General features: G+C 52.5%; 1 protein-coding gene across 10 annotated transcripts; it reads left to right on the top strand.

The window, feature by feature from the left end:
* The first annotated feature begins 10910 nt into the window (after positions 1-10910).
* On the top strand, positions 10911-20860 carry LOC135178533 (protein disulfide-isomerase TMX3-like). 10 transcript variants are annotated; one of them, XM_064149434.1, is made up of 6 exons: positions 10911-11021; positions 13386-13562; positions 18678-18790; positions 19682-19772; positions 19870-20024; positions 20599-20860. In XM_064149434.1, the coding sequence occupies exons 2-6, from the start codon at positions 13460-13462 to the stop codon at positions 20695-20697; spliced, it is 561 nt and encodes a 186-aa protein (XP_064005504.1). In that variant the 5' UTR covers positions 10911-11021; positions 13386-13459; the 3' UTR covers positions 20698-20860. The 10 variants fall into 10 exon arrangements, 5 of the variants coding, with proteins under 5 accessions (XP_064005504.1, XP_064005505.1, XP_064005506.1 ...); XM_064149435.1 differs by lacking the exon at positions 10911-11021 and adding an exon at positions 12120-12247; XM_064149436.1 differs by lacking the exons at positions 10911-11021; positions 13386-13562 and adding exons at positions 17303-17384; positions 18196-18318.
* Positions 20861-21793: the final 933 nt, after the last annotated feature.

Raw genomic sequence — 21793 nt, 5'->3', positions numbered from 1 at the left:
ATCATAACATTGCTAGGCAAAAGTAGACTGCTCTATCTCCACAGCTGCCAGCCACCTACCCACCTAAATAAGAGGTAAGATGATGTTTCTCTTAATGAGGATAAGCCACAGTGCAGGCACCTAGTGAATCCTCCTCAGGTTAACACTGTCTCTGTGATCCACTGCCGGATCCCTCCTGTCTGAGGGAACATTAACAATCTAGGCTACTCCACATGTTACACTTCAGTAATTCAGAGCTTAAATCGTGCCTAAGGTGGAATTATTTTTTTCAAGTGTAGCTAATATTACAGTAGACCAACATTTTTTATTTTTTCTTAATTCAGACTCTTACCTTTTTAATGCTATTTTTGTAATTACTCCATCAAGCTCACCTCTAATGGGTTCCCTTTATCATAGAAAGCCTAGCTTACCTCTTCGTGTTTCCAGTCCTTTGTTATATTCTTGTGAGCTTGCAAATCTGTAAACACTTTTATCCATTTGCAGGCCAATGCAAGGAGGTCAGGATGTTTATAAGGACCCTGGAATTAAAACAAAACTATTTTAGTTTATATAGTGTATTTAGCATAATGACAGCATCCACCCAGTTAAGAGTTCCATTTAGCTGGGTATTGCTTTTAATTTTCAGTGAACCACTGCTAATCAAAAAATGTATGAACGATGCTTTCTTAAGAGGGGAAAAAAACCAAGTCTCACAAGTGAAAGAAAGTAAAAAATGGAGAGTGAACAACTTTCTGTTCTAACGTGGCCATCTGTCATTTATAAAGACATCACCCCATTAACCTGTCACATGAGCTCCATTCTTTTTTCAGAGTTGGTTAAGTAAGTTTATGAGGAGATGGAGATGTTCTCTTGATTAAATCTGTTGTAAAACAGCTGCCCTGGTGTTCTGCTCTGTGTGCATTTGCACATGTAACAGTAATTACAAGAACAGATCACTACTGTAAATTCCATGCTTGTCATCTCACAGTACATGACATTTTCATTTCCTCCCGGTGAAAATGAAATACGATCTTTGCTGGTCAAGCAAGAGTGACCCATTAGAATTTGTTATTATGAATGTCTGCCCTAAAGTGCTCCAAGTCAGGTTTCCTCAAAAGCAGCTGAATTTATCGTGTGGGAAAAAAGGAGTTGACATGTATCTGTACCACCTTCAACCTTTCCCTCTCAAGCCTTGTTATTTCTTAGAATTGTCAAATTGTTTTCTTTGGAAAAGACCTCTAAGATCATAGACTCACAGAATCACAGAGTGGTTTGCTTTGGGAGGGACTGTAAAGATCCTCTGCTTCCAGCCCCACTCCTACAGGTAGGGATGCCTCCCACTAGACCAGGTTGCTCAAGGCCTCATCCAGGCTGGCCTCGAAGACCTCCAGGGAAGGGGCATTCACAGCCTCCCTGGGCAGCTCCTTCCAGTGTCACACTACCCTCACTGTAAAGAACTTCTTTCTAAAATCTGGGATTAAGTCCAACCATCAATGCAACACCACCATGGCTATTAACCATGTCACAGAGTGAAAACAAACTGAGAGATCCTTGTGGGAAGCCCACCATGTAGGGAAGAACCACTGAGTGCATGTTTAAAGTGGAGAGCTGAAGTAACTGCCACCTCAGTGGCAACTTCTAAAGCTTGTCTCTGACCCTCCCTGCATGGCATTTTGCTGGTATCACAGGGACCGAGCTCGATTCGCTTGCAAGTGAATGGAGCTCTGAAGAAGGCAGGGTCAGGTATGTGAGGGTATTTAGGGACATGAATAATTCTTTGTAAAGACCTTTCAGTGGTGATGGAGAACACATTTATTTCTAGAGGAGTATTGACTAATTGCTTTGAGAACCAAGTCTTTTTACACCGCATGTGAAATCTCCCCTCTAGAAACTTTCCCCTCCACAAAAACACAGAGCAAGGAGAGGAGGAAAGACAATTCTATATCCTGTGTGGAGGGAGAGGGGGTTAAAAAAGAGCAAACAGATGGAATTCCCTTGTGACACAACACGTGCTAGAAAGCAAACAACTACCTGTGGTGTGCTCCGTTTGGAAGATGGAAGGAGATCTGCTCTACTCTCACTGAAATGCTGTGGAGGGGGCTGGGCAATATTCAAGCTCAGGGAGTGGGCAGCACATCTCCTGAGAGGTGTCAGGCTATTAGAAAGGCAAAAGCAGCCTAAAAATATTTAGGCAAAAAATAAATTTCAGTAACCTTGTCTGAAGCAGAGAGACAGAATAATAGAGAATTTCTTTCTGAATCTGGCTGCCTGTTTTTGACTCTTTCCCGACTCACAGACACATGTAGTAAAGGCACAGACACGAGGTGGCAGCTGTTTTGTCTCCAGGAAGGAAGCGGACACTGAAAAACGAGCCTTGTGCCATGCCACCTTTGCAGTCTGAAGGCAGCTGGCTGGGACACCATGTGCCACTAGTGGGTTGGAACAATTTGGGGTCTACTTTACTGGCTCCTGCCTCACAATTATGTTTTTTCTCAGAAGTGAAAGGGTCTTGTAGTAGAAGATAGTAGAAGCAGCAGTGGCAGCTGAGCACTCAGCTTCAGCTCATTCAGGCAGCTGGCTCCCACAGAAGGGTTCTCCAAAGGGCCAAGAACCACAGAGAGTTGGGCAGCCTCCTGAAAGGAGAGGGAGAGTCCATCCCGAATGGCAGGAAAAGGGCTGCAGAGAGCAGGTAGCCAGACTGGCTGAGCAGGAACTCCTGAGTTCCAAGGTGAGAAGGAAGTGGAGATGGGCTGCGCCGCAGGAGAAGCGCCGCGGGTGCGCAGGGATGGAGCCGAGTGTTACACTCTTACGTGTTGCCTGAAGAGACCTGGCATCCTCAGCCCCGAACGTTTAAACAATTTGAATGCTGTGGCGAATAGCCCTAAAGGGCATAAAAACGGGCTTAAGCATGTCCTGTCTCATTTACCTGCCCGTCTGCACTGCAGCCAGAGGCGGGAAAACAGGACAAAAGAAACCCAGGCAACTTAGTTTCCTTGCCTGCGAGGGGTCCCAGGGGGACCGCGCCCCATTCTATGGAAGACAACAGCCTGTGGGTTCTTGCATTTCTGTGTCTGCGTGGGTGGTTGTGTGGTCAAGGAGAGCGTTAGCCTCGGCCATTCCCCTGTAAAGGGGGGGTGAGCAGCGAAAAGGGGCTGGCTGCTCACTCACTCCTCGCTGCTCTGCCGCCCGCCCGCCGCCTCAGCCAGCAGCGGACTTCGCTGCGCGGCCCACGTCGAGTTTGCCACAGGACTTCTGTTGGATATTTTCCTGCCTATGTTTTTGGGCCACGGACTTCAGGACTAGTGAGTATTCTCCGTTCTTTGTTCAAGTTGCTAAAGGATTTTAATCAGCCTCACAAGCGGCGAATGGAGCCGCCGGGCTCTCTATCGAAGACACTTTCTGAAACCAGCCAAATTCCACTGTGCACAGACATTCTGTGACACAGTTCTGCTAACCGCACCCAAGACCTCGTGTGGAGAGTTGGAAATAAGTTTGGGGGAATCATTTTGGGTATATTAATAAATAGTTCGTAACTTTTAAATCTGCCTCATTGCATTTTACCCCAAACTCAGATTTCAACTAGCCCCATTTACAACAAATGCACAAGGAACCTGACTAAGCTGCAAAACTAGACCTGTTTCGAGGAGAAAGCTGAAGCAGATAGCCTCCTGAGGTCCTTCCCAGCCTAAATGAATAGCTCGGTAACACTCTGCCCGGAGCGATTGTATCTGACTGGAAAGCTGGCCAGCAAAGACAGGCCTTAGGGTACCGGCCGACAGCTGAACATGAGCCGGCTTGTGCCCAGGTGGCCAAGTAGGCCAGCAGCATCCCGGCTTGGATTAGGATTAGCGTGACCAGCAGGAGCAGGGAAGTGATTTTTCTCCCTCTACTCAGCACTGGTGAGGCCATACCTTGAGCACTGGATTCAGTCTGGGGCCTTCACTACAAGAAAGAGCATGTCCAGAGAAGGGCAATGAAGCTGGTGAAGGTGATTTGGTCCTGGGCCCATATATGGGCCACTTACTGTTCCACCTCAGACATCTGGTGGCGTGAGGATGGCAATTTACAAACCTTTCTGTGAGCAAATAACTTAGCTTTCCACTACTACCTAAGTTGGAGTAGCCACATTGTAAAGTTCGATTGCAAGCCATTCACGACCCGTGAGGTGAAACATGGTACTCTTTAAAGATGCTTTAGAGGGGAATATTTCATCCTTGAAGGGGCAAAAAGTACCACAGAAATCTCTTAATTCATCTGTGGCATCTGATCTTTTCTGTTTTTAACATCTGGGCCTGTGTCTCGGTTCTAATTTAAATTCCCAGAGACTCAAATGTATTTGATAGAACCAGCAACAACTTAAGAGAGTGCCCCTCCCTCTAACCCCCTTCTTTCCCGAAAGAAAGGCATTAGGTGGAGAGAGAGGAAAAGGTAAGCACACTCAAATAGTCTCGCTCTGATTTGGAAGATAAAACCGAAAGCAGTTTAACAATAAATTAAAAAGGTATATGAGGTAGGGAAGTTGCAAAGGTATAAGGAAGGGGGGGGGGGGGGAACCCAAATACAGACCGTGTAAATGCAACCCGATTTCGACGGTGATGGCTTTGTCCTCCCCGTGGGTGACGGCCACGTGGTGGAACAGAGAGGAACAGGAGAGGGAGATAAGGGCCCTGGCAGGGAGTGAGCAGACAGGCAGTCCCCCTGCTTTCATAGCCCTTTAGACGGGAAAGGGCAGTGGGCTATCCACGAATCACGGTGTTCAGACCCACCCCTGGGGAAGGGTCAAGACCACCTAGGGTCAGGTTCAAGGTCACTCCCCCTGGAGAGTTAACCCTGTGCAGCTTGGTACAAGCGAGGAGTGCAGCAGGAGGCGTTCATCACATGCCTTTTAGACACGGTTTTGTCAAGCCACCTTTGCTTAATGTGAAGAGGGTGATGAACAAACACCTGCGGGAAGCCGTGTTCTCCTGCCGGCTGCAGCTCCGTGGAAACCTTCCTGCACAATCAAGCGTTAACCAAGGCATACATCTGCAAAATGATTTGAAGCGTGGCTCTAGCACCAGGAGACTGAGGGGACAAAGCAGGGCTCTGTGGCGTCTCCGTCATTTCGGCCTGAGGTGTGCTGAGTGTGCACGGGAGAAAAAAGGCAGGGATGTTTGGTTTAGGAGTTTTCCCCCTCTTTGTTTCCAGTCCCCCAGACTCCTTATGTGTGCTTTTTTTTACATCTGCATCGTTAGCTGGAATAAGTTCTCGCAGTAAATGATGTGATTAACTACAGCTGAGTTGACAGGAGACGGGGAGAGACTTCAACCTGCATTACAGGCAAGTTCGGTAGGAAATAACTGATAAATTGCTCAGTCACCGCCCGGGGGCACTTCCACAAAATGACCTTCAAGGGAAGAATCGGAGCTCTAAGGAAAACACACTAATGAGCTAAACCATGACCAGACAAAAAGAGCTTCCTCAAGCGTTGGTGCAGGCTGCCCAGGGAGGTGGTGGAGTCACTGCCCCTGAAGGTGTTCAAGAAACGTGTGGACATAGCACTTTGGGGTATGTTTTAGTGGGCATGGTGGTGTTGGGTTGATGGTTGGACCGTTTGATCTTGAAGGTCTTTTCCAACCCTTAATGGTTCTACGAATGGTATCTCAGTTTCAGAAAAACTCAGTACAGATAGAAAATTTCCAATTTTATGGATACGTTTCAGGCTGTTCTGTAAAACATCAGAAAAAAAAAAGAAAAGAAAGAAACCAGAAGCAGCATACAGATAAATAAAATATTTTAAATAACTATTTGCTTAGGAAGAAAAACGAACCCACAAACAGCCAAAAACCAAACCAGAACAACCGCGAAGCAGATAAAACAGTTTTTTTTGCAATACAGATCGTTCTCACAGCAGTGTCCTAAACCAGGGGAGTCTGAATAATCCACCCAAGTGTAGTCTGAGGGGGCAGATCGTTGTACAGCGCAGACGCTGTCGGTTACCCTCTTTGGATAGAACTGTTTAGGTTGCCGAAGTAAAAAGCTGAAAGGCAGCGTATAACATCTGTAGGGAATAGAGACCAGGTTTAGTTGTACTTGTGCAGAGAGATCGTGATTTTTATCTAAACACCTTTTTGCTCTTTAAACACCTCCAGAGTAGAGGGATTTTGGGGGCGCAGGCAGATATGGCCCCTTGGCACCTTCCTTCACTGCCCTCTCCCCTCTGCTGCAGCAAAAGGCTGTGACTGCAGGAGGTGAGTGGCACTGGGGAGCGACCCGTGCTGGCAGCTGGGCTGTGATAATTGATGTGTTTTGCTGCAGTGGTATTCAGACTATTCACAGTATTTTTAATTAACAAAGACCTGTAGGAGAGAATAGGACAACGTGGAGGTTCTCCTGTGAGCCAGGGACATGAGGGAAGCGCTGCCAGTGAGGCAGCAGGCTGCTTCCACCTAGACTTTCTTTGTGCTACAAACACTTAGAAAGAGCTAAAGACTATAAACCTGAAGCAAAATCAAAAGCAGAACATTAAACAAGCTGCACTGGTGCTATCAAAAACCACAGTAATGAACGTGGAATTAACACAATAAATGCTGCCTGGAAAAGTACTCAGACCCTGATTTCTTCTGCCTAAATTACATCTCAGCTGTTGACTAATGTTACTCCAAATGAAATTCAGGTTTGATTAATCTGTTCCTTAATAGCTGCTTACTGTAGGCAAAATTAGAGTTCTAAATAATAAACCTAAATAGTTTTTTCCTGAATTAAAATTGAATCTGCCATGGAAGCAGGCCACCAAGCTCTAGTGCTGTTCAGAGATGTGGAGAGAGCTGGGTTTACTTTTAACTACACAAATTGTTTCTGTAGCTTTATCTTCTCTCTAAGAATTTACTAAACTACAAGTGCAAAAACGGTTGTAGGAGTTATGTGAGAAGAGGAGAGATGAGTTTAAAACAAAGAGCTTGTGTTTCACTTTGCTTGTAAGGTAGAAGCAAGGGGAAGTCTGGGAAGAGTCTATATTCTGTATTCTTAGCTGTCTTTCTGACAGCTAAGGCCTTTTGGCATCTAGAAATAATAATTTTCTTAATTTAAATACCAAGTAAAATGCTGTTGCTTCCTTCCCCAGACATGACTGTGTAAAGAAGACTGAATGAAACCCCAAGTGCCATACCCTGAATGCTGGCTGATCCCCACTCTGTTGCTCTCTGGGGCTGGCCATGTGTCCTGCACTTTGTCTGCACTGCATGTCGGTCTCTTCCCCCTGGTAACAAGTGATAGGAGGAAAGGAAATGGCCTCAAATTGCACCAGGGGAGGTTTAGATTGGATATTACAAGAAACATCTTCATTGAAAGGGTTCTCAAATTGGCTCCATTCATCATGGGGGCAGCTCCTTGTGTCTCCTTACACGAGCCACCCCTGAAGCAATACCACTACCCTAAAGCAAATAAGAAAACACAGAAAGGGAATTTAAGTGAGAGGGTACAAGAAACTTAGGCAAGAATTAAAATTAGGAATATTGAACCACACAGAGGGAGGTAGTGAAGGAAAATTTTTAAAGTGAGATGACAAGACATAACATCAGAAGTTTATCAATGATCTGGATGAAGGGATCATGGCACCTCGAGTTTGCAGATAACACTAAGCTGGGAGGGAGTTTTGATCTGATCGAGGGTAGAAAGCAGTGAAGGCTCTACAGAGGGACATGGACAGACTGATTTATGGGCTGAGGGCAATGGGATGAGGGTTCAACAAGGCCAAGGCACTTGGCTCACACATCCCCATGTATGCTCCAGTTCTGGGGCAGAGTGGCTGGCAACTGCCCAGCAGGGAAAGACCTGGTCAACAGTCTCCTGAATATGAGTCAGGGTGTGCCCAGGTGGCCAAAAAAGGCCAACAGCACCCTGGCCTGTGTCAAGAATAGTGTGGCCAGGGCAGTGATTGTCCCCATGGACTCTGCACCTGTATTCCTGAAGGGCTGGTACTAGTTAATGTATAGGAAGAAGCACTGGGTGTCTTGTGTTGTATCTTCCATCCAGCTGCATTCTAAAGTCTGAGCTTACGTGTTGGCTTTGTAGACTGCATCTGTGGAAGGTGTTAAGGGAATTGGGAGTCTCTTCTAACTGGATGCAGAAGACTTGTCTTTCTGCTCTTTGAAATTCTAGAAGGTAGTTTTTGGGGTAAAACTGTAGAGTGCTGGAGCACCACAGTATGTTGCTTTTGCCACAGGAGGAGAAAAGAGTGAACGCACCTGAAATACAAGGAGAGCAGCATGGAGCCTCCTGTCTGCTTCATACATGTGGCAGCTATCCTGGAACTTGTCATGATGATAAGTAACTGAGCCACGCTGAGAGAGGTTAGAAGATGCAAAGCACTGGCACTGAAACAAACCTCACTCTTCCCCACACACCTGAGCAGGTCTGAACTCCTGCTGCTGAGATGCCACTGAAAAGCACGGGCGTTGCAGCTGTCCCTGCATTTCAGCAGCTGCCTGTCAGAACAGACCTTCAGAGGTGATGCACTTGGCAGTAGAAACCATCAGAAATGAGAGCTTGGAGGGGAAAGTAAAGAAAAAGCCCCATTCCTTTCAAAGAGCCAAGCAGAGCCTCTCTTCCCAGAGATGATGGCATGGCTGTAATAGTGGAGCTGTGACAAAAACACATCCCCCTATATGATTCAGTAGGGCCAAAGGTGTCAAAGCTACCAGTCCTTTTGGGATGGCAACACTGGGGAGGTTTTTGGGGGCTTTAGTTGTTTGGTTGGTTTGGTTTTGGTTGTTTTGTTTTCCCAGACGTAAAACCACCTGGGCCACCTCTGATCTCACTGATCGTTTTTCTGTCATAAACTAAGCTTTACCAAAAAAAGTTAAAATCATATAATTTACAGCCTGACTTGCATTGTTTGAGCAGCTGCTGCCAAACAGCAAACCCTTTGTCAGGGCTACTGAAGCAGCTTGGTGGCTGTTCTGTGTGTGAAAGGCAACCAAGTGTCAGGGGCTATTTTCCCCATCTTCTGGCAGGGTGTTCTGAAGTGCTTTACTTCTGTCTGGCCTTCACTGGCATCTCAGAAGCATCTATGTAGGGCAGTGCTGCTGGCCAGGTATCCCTCTTGTATGTATATGGCCCATACCACCACTCTGCAGTCAGATGCTGACTGCGTTTTGGAGGTGGATCATTGGATTGGGATCAGTTCAGAGCTCTTGAAGTTAAATGAAATCCAGTGGAAAGTGAATTGAAATTGTACTATTTTTATTAGAGGCATGCAGGTGTTCTCACACTTTTACAATGAGAGTAACTGAGATTTGTTCCTTGTTTGTCATTTTACACTTCTCAGGTTTACACTTTGCTTTACACTTCACTGACCAAGCCAGCAAGATGCGCAGCAGCAGCAGCAGGATCGTGGCATAAGGGCCTCAGCTGCTGCGGTGAACCCATCGTGCAGATTCTGGTGCTGCTGCAGCCTCGCCCTGCAGCCTCCCAGGGTGATCTCCTTTGGCTTGGCCGGTGTGGGGTCCAGATAGAGTTTCTCTGTATCTGTCAGGAGGGAGAGGTTGAACAGTAAATTTTCAGTCACAGCTTTTATCTAGTAGCTGATGGAGCTGGCAGAAGTACTTCCCTCATCTTCATTGTGTAATACTTTGTTCCCTGCCGCTGGCAGATGCTGACAGGCACTGTATTCCTTCTGCACAAGCACAGGATGGTGAGGCTGTGCCCAGCCCCTTGGAATGGCACAAGTGGATTAGAGAAGGCAAACACTTTTCTTGCGCATATTGCACAGTTCCTCAGGTACTCGGAATGCCCAGGTCAAAGGGATTTTCCCTTGTGTGCGTGGTGCCCTTGTTTAAATTACATAGGAAAACCAGACCCGAGCGGAGCTGCTCCCCAAGGACCGCAGCAAGTGCCCCGTCAGTTCTCAGTGCTGCCACCCTGTGTTTACTTGTGGACACTGCAGTTCTCCGGCGACGCGTGCCAGCCTGTCACTGGTAGGTGCTGCCACCGTGTGTTTCTTTTTCGGCACTGCAGGTCGCTAGCGAGGTGTGCGCGCTTACGTCAATGCGTGAGAGGCGGAGCTACGACAACACGGAATCGGAGCTTCTCGGCTGCGTCCACCATCGCTTCAGCTCCAGTCACCTTTTATCCTTCGGGACTCTTCCGAGACTGCCCCCGAGAGCCCTCAGGGGAATTCCAGAGGCTCCCAGACCCCTTTAGAGATCTGGGGGGGCCGTGGTTGGGGGTGGCGGGCCTGCGGGGAGACAGAAAACTAGTGTCAGATCCCCCCGAAAGCCTGCCAGGCCCCAAAACTTGAGACCCCACAGAGACCACAAAACTGCACTGAAACACTTCCCAACTCCTTTGGGACCCTCTAGGAGGCCCCAGGGGGGAATCCAGAGGCTTACAGATGCCTCTGTATGCCCCAGAGCTCTATAGATGCCTCCACCCCCCATTTTGATGTTCCCAGGCCCACTTTAGACGCTCACAGACCCCCTTAAGGGGGGCGGCAACACTGAGCAGTTTCGGGGCATCTCCTGCCCCTGTGCTTGGGAAGCAGCACAGCCAGGCTCTGTTCATCCGCTCAAAGGAAGAAGAAAAGCCAACACAGGCTAAGGCAGATCTGCTGTTTGCCACTTATATATACATACATTTGTATTTCAAGGCCCTCTGTGGCTCCCCTCAGGTTCGGCTCCGTCCGGAGGTGCACGGTCAAACCGGGATACTTGCCGCTGGGATCCACCCGGAGCCTTTCGTACGGAGCCGCTCCGGAAGCTCTGAGCGGGGGACTCCAAGCGTCCCTTGAGCGGCGGCACGTTGCTATGGCGATAGCTCCGCCTGTCACGCAATGATGTAACGCGCACAGGTCTCTAGGGAGCTGCAGTGCCCACAACTAAACAGAGGGTGGCAGCATGGAGCGCGGACTCAGCGTCTGGCTGCGCGGGCGCTGCGGAGGCGGGGTCGGACCGACGCCAGTCGAGTGGGCGGCTCGGGACGGAGCCGAGTCGAAAGTAGGGGCGGTTGGCGGAGGCTTTCCGGGCGGAGGTGAACCTGAGTGGCGCCACAGAGTGCTCTGAAATGTAAGTTTATGTCTGTGCAAATGGAAAACGGCGGATCTGCCGTGGTGCGTGTTGGCTTTTCTTTTTAATTTGCATGGAAACAATGCAGAGTCCGGCTGAGCTGCCTTCCCGTGCAGGGGCAGGAGGTGCCCCCTAAGTGCTCAGTGCTGCCGCCCCTTTTTAAGGGGTCTGCGGGCATCTAAACTGGGCTTGAGGGCATCTAAGCTGGGCCTGGAGAGATCAAAAGGATTGGAGACATACAAAGGACTCTGGGGCATATAGAATAGAGTGTAAAGCCTTTGGATTTTCCCCTGGGGGCCCAGAGGAGCTGGCAAGTGTTGCAGTGTAGCCTTGTCGACTCTGTGGGGTCCCCCTGTATCAGGTTTTGAGGTCCCGCAGGATTTGGGGGGGTCTGACTTGGGTTTTTTTGTGTCCTCGCACGCCGGGCACGCCTAACCACGGTGTTCCTGGATCTCTAAAAGAAGCTTGGGGTCCCTAAAGGCGTCTGCGAGCATCTGTAAGCGGGGCTGGGAGCTCGCCTGGGTACCTGCCGTGCTGAGGGCTGGACGCAGGGCGGCAGCACAGAGTCCGCGCATGCGTTGTGTGGCGGCGCGCTGCTGGGGTCGGCGCACGCCTGCGGGGGCGGAGGGCCCCGGGCCGAGCGGAGCCTCGGAGGGCTTTGCAATCCAGCCGTACGTGTAAATGTGAGGCAGGGGGTCCCCGAGTGTGTGGGGGCTTTTCTCTGTGGCTTTAATGGATACTGCTCTGAGGAGCGCCCGGCTGAGCTGCTTCGCAGGGGCAGGAGAGGCCCCGGAGCTGCGCAGTGTTGCCGCCTTTCGTAAGGGGTCTCTGGGCACCTCAGGTGGGCCTGGCACCGTTCAAAGGGTCCGGAGGCACATGAAAAGGGGGGGTTGGAGGCATCTGAAGGGTCTGGAGCATACAGAGGCGCCGGTAAGCCTCTGGCTTTTCCCCGGGGCGTTCCAGTAGGGTCCAGGGGAGCTGGGGAGTGTCTCAGTGGAGTTCTGTGCTCTCTGCGGGCTCTCAGGTTTGGGGCATCGCAAGCTTTGGGGGGGATCTGACTCTGGCTTCTGGTGACCCCTTCGGGGTCGCTGAGCGCTCCGCACTGTCCGTGGGCTCTGCTGTGCAGTCTTGGGGCTCGGGGAGCTGAGGATGTGGGGCAGTGCCCCTCTGGCTTCATCGTCCAGGCGTGCCTGGAACCGCCAGCCACTGCCCTCCGGCACCTGCAGGTGATCCGGGGGCATCTAAGGGGGTTTTGAAAATGACAGAGGGGCTCTGGGGGCATCAGAATGGGGTTTGTGGGTACCCGAGGGGGCTGTGAGGCCTCTCAGTCTTCCCCTGGGGGCTCCTGGGGGTGTCTGGAGGATCCCAGAGGAGCTGGGGATGCTCTCAGTGAGGTTTGGGGCTCTCTGCAAAGCCCTCACAGTGTCTGGGCTCGTCTGTGGAGCTGTGAGGTGTCGAGTTTGGGGTGCCCCAGGGTTTAGGGAGGTCTTGCTCTGTGTTTCAGTGTCCCCTGAGGGCCTGGGACCTGCAGCCATGCCCCCTGCGGGGTGTCAGGGCAGTCTGGGGGTGTGCAGAGGCCTTTGGGGGTGACACAGAGGATCTGGGTGCTTGTGTAGGGAGTCTGGGAGCATCTGGAGGGGTTCTGGGCTCCCCAGAAAGGGTCTGTAAGCCTGTGCAGGGGTCTGTGTACATGTGAGGTGAGTGTGGGGGTATCAAAGTGGGATCTGGGGGCATCTAAAGGGTTCTGAGGTCATACAGAGGTGTCTGGGGGCCTCTGGGGGAAGCCCTTTGGTGCTCCAAGGGTATCTCTGCAGGGTCCTGAAGGAGTTGAGAGGGACCTGGCGAGGTGCTGCTTGCTGCCAGGTGCTGCTGAGGGGCTTGAGTGGCGTCTGAAGGGGCTTTGGAGGCAGCTAAAGGCCATCTGGGGGCTCCTAAGGGGATTCTGAGGGGGCCAAAGGGGATCTGGGGGCATCTGAAATGGGTCTGTGAGTATCAAGAGGTCTTTTGGGGACATGTAAAGTGGTCTGGGGGCATCTAAAGCGGTGGGGCTGGATCTAAAGTGGGTCTGGAGACATCTAAGGGAGATCTGTGAGTGTCTAGAGGGGTTCTGGGGGTCTCTAAAAGGGTCTGGGGCTGTGCTAGAGGCTTCTGGGCTCATCTGCAGTGAGCCTGGGGGCCCTCGAAAGGGTCTGGGGACAGGTAAAATGGGCCTGGGGTGATGCAGCAGGGTTCAGGGGCATCAGAAGGGGCATTGTGGGCATCTAAGTTGGCCTGGGGTCCTCTGGAGGTTGCCTCCCTCTTTCTGTCTCTGTTGTTTGTTCCTGGGTGAGAGTTCTCTGCTGTGTTTGTTCTCTCTTTTTGCAGGGAGCTGAACTGCTTTGCCCCAGCCCAGCTGCAGATCTGCACTCAGCCTCAGCCCCAAGCCCTGGCAGGGTGGGATGCTTTGGTACCAGGCCGTGGAGCTGTTTGAAATGCAATTCCTGCTTGCAGATGGTTCAGAAATGGATTTCCTGTGGCTGTGGGGGCAGAAATGTCTCTGTGGTGAGTTGGTGCCAAGTGCCAGCCTTGCTTAAAGCCTTCTCTTAGGCCTTTCAGTGTGCTGATGGTTGCAGAGGAGAAGCTCAGGGTATGAGGGAGTGAAAACTGAAGGGGGTGTTCAGGTGTGGGGAGAGGCCTCTGCCCTGGAGAGGCTGCTGGGCAGTGCTGCTGCAGCTAAGGTCTCCCTCGGGGAGCTGTTCCCCTCAGGGGCACTCTGGTGGCACTGTGCAGGAGGTGGCAGCCAGAAGGCAGAGCTGCCTGGGCCTCGTTGCTGTGCTGGCCAAAGCAGGTCACTTGTGCAGCTGTGCCACTTGCTGCTCAGGGCTGTGCTTGGGCAGAGAGGCAGCTGTGCCAGCAGCCTGTGCCACAGTGCAGTTGGTGCTGGTGCAGTGGAGCCTTTGCAGCTTGGCTCTGGGCTGATGGCAGTGGAGCCCCAGAGGCAGCGGTGCCAGGGCAGCTGAGCAGGGGCTGGGCTAGGGGCCGAGGCTGTGCTGCCTGCAGAGGCTTTTGTGTGCCTGTGTCGGGGTGGATTTAACATCCTTTTACTGCTGGGATGTGCTCCTGCTGCTGCCTTTCTGCTGCCCGGCTGGGAGGGGTCCAGAGGGACTGGGAGACACCAGGAGGGGTTGGGAGGAGACTGGGAGGGCATTGGGAGGGAGTGGGAAGGGATGCATGAGGGCCTGGGAGGGAATGTGAGTGACTGGGAGGGGAATGGGTAGGGCTGAAGGGGTTGGGAGGAAATGGGAGAGGACTGGAAGGGACTGGGACTGAGAGAGACTGGGATGGATTGGGGAGGGGCTGGGAGGGGAATGGGATGGAGGAGGAAAGGACAGGAATGGGAATGAAGGCAATTGGGAGGGAACTGGGAGAGGACAGGGCCAGACTGGGAGGGATTGGGATGGATTCAGTGGAAGTGGGAGAGACTGGGATTGGGAGGAGACTGGGAGGGCATTGGGATTGAGTGGGAGGCGTGGGATGGACTGGGAAGGGCCTGTGAGGGGATTTGGAGGGACTGATGGGAACTGGGAGTGGAATGGGAGGGACTGGGAAGGGACTTGGAGAGGCTGAGAGAGACTGAGCCAGACTGGGAGGTGTTTGGGAGGCAGTGAGAGGGATTCAGTGGAACTGAGAGTGACTGGGAGGGATTGGGAGGAGAGGGAGGGGTCTGGGAAGGCATCAGGGATGGCCTGGAGGGATTGGGATGGGGAAGGCCTGGGAGGTAGTGGCAGGGGACTGGGAAGGGGCTGGGAGGGGAATTGGAGGGACTGGGAGAGAGTGATAGGGGATTGGGAGTTACTGAGGGGACTGGAAGGAGACTGGGATATACTGGGAGATAGTGGAATGGACAGGGAGGGATTGTGAGGGGCTGGGTGGGACTGGAAGGGGACTGGGAAGGACTGAGAGAGACTGGGCTGGACTGAGAGGGGACTGGACTGGCAATGGGAGGGAGTGGGAAGGCATCTGGAAGGGATCAGAAGGAATTGGAAGAGACTGAGAGGGAATTTGGCATGGGAGGGTATTGGGAAAGGCTCTGGGGGGATTGCAAGAGACTGGGATGGACTGGGAAGGAGTGGGATGGACTGGAATGGGAGTGAGAGGTGTGAGGGAGGGGAATGGGACTAGGAGGTCCTGGGATGGGACAGGAAGGGGAATGGGAGGGACTGATGGGAACAGGGAGAGGAATGGGATGGACTTGGAGGGACTGGGAAAGGACTTGGAGAGGCTGAGACTGAGCCAGGCTGGGAGGGGTTTGGGAGGCACTGAGAAGAACTGGGAGGGAGTGGGAAGCCTGCAGAGGAAGAGAGAGACTGGGAGGGGATTTGGAGGGAGTGGGAGAGAGTGATAGGGGATTGGGAGTTCCTGGAGGGGACTGGAAGGGGAATGGGATATACTGGGAGATAGAGGAATGGACTGGGAGGGAGCTGGGTGGGACTGATGGGGACTGGGAGGAAATGGGAGGGGACTGGGATGGACTGGAAGGGATTGGGAGAGAGTGGGAGGGGATGTGGAATGAGTTTGGAGAGACTGGGAGGGACTGGAAGGGATTGGGAGAGAGTGGAAGGAATTCAGAGAGACTGGGAGGGACTGGGGTGGAGTGGGAAGGAATAAATGAGTGACTGGGAGGGATTGGGAGAGACTGGGAGGGGATTGCGAGGGACTACTTGGAACTGGAAGAGGAATGGGATGGTCTGGGAGGGACTTGGAGAGACTAAGCCAGACTGGGAGGGGTTTGGGAGACACTGAGAAGGACTAGGAGGGGACCAGGCTAGACTGGGGGGGGATTCAGAGGAACTGGGAGGGATTGGGAGGAGACTGGGAGGAAGTGAGATGGAGTGGGAAGGGATTGATGAGGGACTGGGAGTGATTGTGAGTGACTGGGAGAGCCATGGAGGGGAACAGGAGGGGCAGATGGGGAGTGGGATGGGACTGGCGAGGAGTGGGAGGAGACTGAGAGGTAGTGGGAGGGAAGTGGGAAAGGATGAGGGACTGGGATGGACTGGGAGGCAGTGGGAAGGGACTGGGAGGGGATTTGGAGGGACTGGGAGAGAGTGATAGGGGATTGGGAGCTGATGGAGGGGACTGGAAGGGGACTGGGGTATACTGGGAGCCAGTAGGATAGACTGGGAAGGATTGGGAGAGGACTGGGTGGGAGTGATAGAGACCTGGGAGGAAATGGGAGAGGACTAGGAGGGACTGGGAGAGACTGGGAGGGGACTGGGATGGACCTGGTAAGAACTGGATTGGGACTGGGAGAGGACTGAGAGAACTGGGATGGGCCTGGAAGGGACTGGGAAGGACTGGGAGTGTGAAAGTACTGGGAAAGGAGTGGAATGGGATTGTGAGGGACTGGGAGGGAGTGGGTGGGATTCAGAGGAACTGGAAGAGTCTGGGATGGACTGAGAGTGGGATGGGCTGGGAAGGGATCTGGGAAGGAGTGAGGGGACTGGGAGGGATTGGGAAGGGGACAGAGAGCTGTCAGGGAGGGGAATGGGACTGGGAGGTACTGGGATGGGACAGGGAGGGGAATGGGAGGGACTGATGGGAAGTGGGAGAGGAATGAGATGGAGTGGGAGGGGATCTGGAATGGATTGTGAGAGAGTGGGAGGGGACTGGGAAGGGATTGGGATAGCCTGGGAGCTAGGGGGATGGACTGGGAAGGATTGGGAGGGGGCTGGGTGGGAGTGATAGAGGATTGGAAGGAAATGGGAGAGGACTGGAATGGGACTGGGAAGGGACCAGGATGGACCTGGTAAGGACTGGATTTGGACTGGGAGGTATTGGGGGAGGACTGTGAGGGAACTGGGATAGGCCTGGAAGGGACTGAGGAGGACTGGGAGGGGACTGAGAGGTGGCAGGGAGAGGACTGGGCCAGGGAGAGGATTGGGGGGAATGGGAAGGGGTTTGGAATGGATTGGGACTGGGAGGGGACTGGGCCAGAGTGGGAGGGGAGTGGAAAGGTAGTGGGAGGGTGTGAAAGGTAGTTGGAGGGCACTGGAAGGGACTAGGAGGGGATTGGGATGGACTGGGAAGGGACTGGTGAGAATTGGATTGGGATTGGGAGAAGCCTGGAAGGTACTGAGAAGAACTGGGAGGGGACTGGGATGTACTGGGAAAGGAGTGGGATGGGATTGAAAGAGACTGGGGTGGGACTGGGAGGGGGTTGTAGGGAGTGGGTGGGATTCAAAGGAACTGGGAAGGACCGGGAGGAGACTGGGAGTGGGATGGACTGGGAATAGACCTGGGAAGGAGAGGGTGGAAATCTTGCAGGGATTTCCAGTTTGGCCACATGGATGGAAATGACTACATGAACAGTTTGCTAATGGAGTGAGTAAATCCTTGGTTGAATATTCTTTCTGCTCTTGTATCTGGTGTTAATGAACTGAAAACAGTATGATGAAGAACTCTTCCCTTTCCTGGGTGCCCTGGCACACCTTGAGACTGTGTCCCCTTGTTCTGGTGCTGGCTGCCTGGCAGCAGAGCCCAACCCCACCTGGCTACAGCCTCCCTGCAGGGAGCTGCAGACAGCAATGAGCTTTGCCCTGAGCCTCCTCTGCTGCAGGCTGCACCCCCCCAGCTCCCTCAGCCTCTCCTCATAGGGTTTGTGTTCCAGGCCCCTCCCCAGCCTTGCTGCCCTTCTCCAAACACCTTCCAGCACCTCAACATTTCTCCTGAATTGAGGATTCCACAACTGGACACAGTACTCAAAGTGTGGCCTGAGCAGTGCTGAGCACAAGGGCAGAAGAACCTCCCTTGTCCTGCTGCCCACACTGCTCCTGAGCCAGCCCAGGATGCCATTGGCTCTGCTGCCCACCTGGGCACACTGCTGCCTCCTCTTCAGCTCCTCTCTGCCAGCACCCCCAGGGCCCTCTCTGCCTGGCTGCTCTCAGCCCCTCTGTCCCCAGCCTGCAGTGCTGCTCGGGGTTGTTGTGGCCAAAGTGCAGAACCCTGCCCTTGGCCTTGTTCAATCTCATCCCTCTATTAAATGTGGCCTCTGTTAAATTAACTTCTCTATTACAGCTGTAACTTAGGTTTTCCTTAGTTAACTCTGCAGGGCATTAGGCACATTCAAAGTTATGTCAGTTTGTAACTGGGGCTGTAAAGAATGGTTATGCATTGCCTGTGCTTCTGATTTCAGGAGAGTCCCATTTCATTCTTGATGCTTTCTTTAAGAGAGGCATACAACTGAGCTCCCTCAGAGAAGCAGCATGAAGTGCATGAAGGATGCTGGCTGCACTCAGTACAGACAAGGCACATTGGAGTAGGTTAACAAGATGCTTGACATTTGCCCTTAATGGTCATTGTCTTCAAATGCATCATTCGGGAGTTAAGTTGCTTGGCATTTGCAGTTGACTACTTCTTCTCTGGCCTTTGGAGTGAAGGAAGGGAAAAACCAGAGTTGAAGATGTCAGCTCTGTAAGTTTTCTCTGGGTGATCAAAGCATGCACAACATCCTGTGCTTGTGCTCTGGAAGATTCTAGGAGCTTCCCGGGGACTCAGGGAGCACAAGTTCTGGATTTCTGTGGGCTGTCTCTAGATGAACACCTGAATGCAGTGAATCTAAAAGCAGCTGTCTCTCACTTGAAGTTAAAGTGATGTGACTGATCTGGTGCTTTATAGGTGCCAAAAAGGAGACCTCCTTCACCTGCTTCTCCTGTGCAAGCTCTTCTGTCTGTCTGCTGAGATGTTTCTGCCTGTTTCTCTGGCAGAGAAGTGTTTGCTTTTTGGGCTGGGTAAGTAGGAGATTTGTTTTGTTGATTTGCTTTGTTTTGTCGCTGAATACTTGGTGCAGCTGGCCTCAGATGCTGTTTCTTCACAAAGGACACACTACTGTGTGATTGGTGGGCATAGAAGCAGTAATTGCTGACAGAAGCACGCTTGTGACCTTGGCTGTCAATTCATGAACAGGCATTACAGTGTTTCTGTCTCTGCAAGCCAAAGTACTCTCATGCTGAAGAACTTCTTCCTCAGATCCACTCTGAGCAGCCCTGCTCTCCCTCAGCTTCAAACCATTCCCCTTGCCCTGTCTTTAGACACCCTTATGGAAAAAGTCCCTCTGCAGCCTTCCTGCTGCAGGTTCCCTTCAGGTACTGGGAGGTAGCTTTAAAGTCTCCCTGGAGTCTTGTCCCCTTCAGGCTGAGCAGCCCCAGCTCCCTCAGCCTATCCTCTTAGAAGTGCTCCAGCCCTTGGCTCATCCTCGTGGTCCTGCTCTGAACTGGTTCCAGCAGTTTTTCGTTCTTCAGCTGGATGTGGCCATGTGGAATGTTTTGGGTTGTGCTTTTGCCTTTGCATGCTGAAAGACTTCCTGTGTTACCTTAGTAGTACGTTTCATGTGCAAGGTTCCTGTCTGTGATCTCTTGCTGCTGGGGAAGTCATGAGCTACCTGTGGGGGTGTGAAATGCAGTAAGCTTCCATCGCGTTGCCTGCACGGATGTGAGGGGACAAAGTACTGCTGAGAAGCTTTTTTGTACCATTCTCTTCCCCCTTCCCCTCTTGCCTTTAAGGGAACACACACAGGGAGAAGCTCACTGAGCGCCCTCTGACATGCTGTAGGAATTCTTTGCTTTGCAGTGTTTTACACTGTGGCTCTTCAAACCTGTAACCCATCTGCTTTCCATTGCCAGCGAGCTGACCATCCGTACTACCGTCGCCTTGAATGCCTCCAACCAGCAGTGTTTGCTGCCAGACAGACACCTGGAGAAGACAGAGGACATGGTTAAGTTCATGAAGGATATCTTGGATGGTGCTGCTGAAGTAAGTCTTTGTTGTGGCTTGAGATATATTGGTTGGTGTTTGGTTTTTCCCCCCTTAGCTGCGGTGGCTCCGATTGTTACGCCGTGTGATTTATCTTCCTGTCCTGGCTGTCTTCCCGTGCTGGGTGCTGGCAGTGAATACGTGGTGAGGAGTGCTTGGGGTGTGCCATCCTTTGCTGTTCTCACTGTGGGAACTCCAAGAGCCATGGAATGGGTGCGTTATGAGTGATGCACAATTAATAACCAATATTAATGTTGGTATCCAGGCAAAGGTTGTTAATAACTACAACCAACCTGTTTCTTATCATTCAGTCTCTGCAGAAAGCTTATTGACAAGGTTCAAAGCACACAGCTGGGGTATTTGTACACTTAGAATCATGGAATCAGCCAGGTTGGAAGAGAGCTCCAAGCTCATCCAGCCCAACCTAGCCCCAGCCCTCTCCAGTCAGCTAGGCCATGGCACTAAGTGCCTCATCCAGGCTTTTCTTGAGCAGCTGCAGGGACGGCGACTCCCTAGGCAGCCTCTGTGGTCTGAGAGTAGAGCAGCAACTTGCTGTTAGTTTGCTGTGATGGTCTCAAACAACTGTGGGAGAGTTTGGCATGAGCCTGTTGGAATGCTTAGCCTTACTGGAGGAGCTGGGAGCGTCTGGGCAGCATGAAATGCAAGAGCAATTGCTTTTCACTTCCTTCTTAAGGGATTTAAGGGTTGGGAGGTCTGAAGAATGAACTGTTGGGATCATAACTGCAAAGTGTCAGCAGTTTTGACATGGTTCCATTTGACATTGCAGGCACAGGCTGGTGATGGACTTCTGCAACGAAGCAAGAGAGTCCTCTATGAGGCTAAGGCTGCTGTAATGGTAGAGTTCATTGCTTATTCAGTGAGGTGATGCTCTTGTCAGTCAAGAAGGACTTAGTTGCAGAGGCTTTGGAAATGCTTTGATGTAAGCTTGTTGCTATGCTGTGCCTAGTGTATCTATTGTCACTATTTAGAACTAGGCTTAAACCAAATGAACTTCTGGATTAAAACAGCCAATCATGTCTGCCACAGTTCTAACTGTTCCACCTGCAGGAATGTCACATTTTTCACTCTGCTGTTAGTCTGACATATTTTAAGGGACAGAATCATGGAAATCCAACCTCTTTTCCTTGAGCTTCTTGCCATCGCTTCAGAGGTTCTTTTGTGTTCTGAGCAATGTTTTGGTTTCAGTCTGTCCCAGTCCTCTGTCAGCCTCCCAGCCAAGAAATCTCTGCTCCTGGTGAGGCGGAGCAGCTTCTGTCTGTTGTTACTTGTCCTAGTGCTGAGCACCACCAAGCAGCAGCTGGCACCTTGGTGCTGACCCCTGCCCCTCGGCCATGTATAGACGTTAAGGAGATCCCTTCTCTTCCCCAGACTAAACAGCCCCAGGCCTCTCTCTCTTCTTTCCAGCCCCCTCCTCTCTTCACCTCACCCCCCCACCTCCTCTCTTCACCCCACCCCCCCCTCCCCTCCTCCCCTCACCCCCCCCCCCCCCCCCCCCCCCCCCTCCCCCCCCCTCCCCCCCCCCCCCCACCCCCCCCCTCCTCCCCTCACCCCCCCTCCCCCCCACACCCCCCCCTCCTCCCCCCCCCTCCCCCCCCCCCCCCCCACCCCCCCCCCCCCCCCCACCCCCCCCCTCCTCCCCTCACCCCCCCTCCCCCCCCCTCCTCCCCCCCTCCTCCCCTCACCCCCCCCCCCCCCCTCACCCCCCCCTCCTCCCCCCCTCCTCCCCTCACCCCCCCTCCCCCCCTCACCCCCCCCTCCTCCCCCCCCCCCTCCCCCCCTCCTCCCCCCCTCCTCCCCCCTCCTCCCCCCCTCCTCCCCCCCTCCTCCCCCCCTCCTCCCCCCCTCCTCCCCCCCTCCTCCCCCCCTCCTCCCCCCCTCCTCCCCCCTCCTCCCCCCCTCCTCCCCCCCTCCTCCCCCCCTCCTCCCCCCCTCCTCCCCCCCTCCTCCCCCCCTCCTCCCCC

This window comes from Pogoniulus pusillus, chromosome 10, assembly GCF_015220805.1.
Source record: "Pogoniulus pusillus isolate bPogPus1 chromosome 10, bPogPus1.pri, whole genome shotgun sequence".
NCBI lineage: Eukaryota > Metazoa > Chordata > Aves > Piciformes > Lybiidae > Pogoniulus > Pogoniulus pusillus.
The sequence above is the reverse complement of the archived record's forward strand: the minus strand, read 5'-3'. Positions and strand labels throughout refer to the sequence as shown.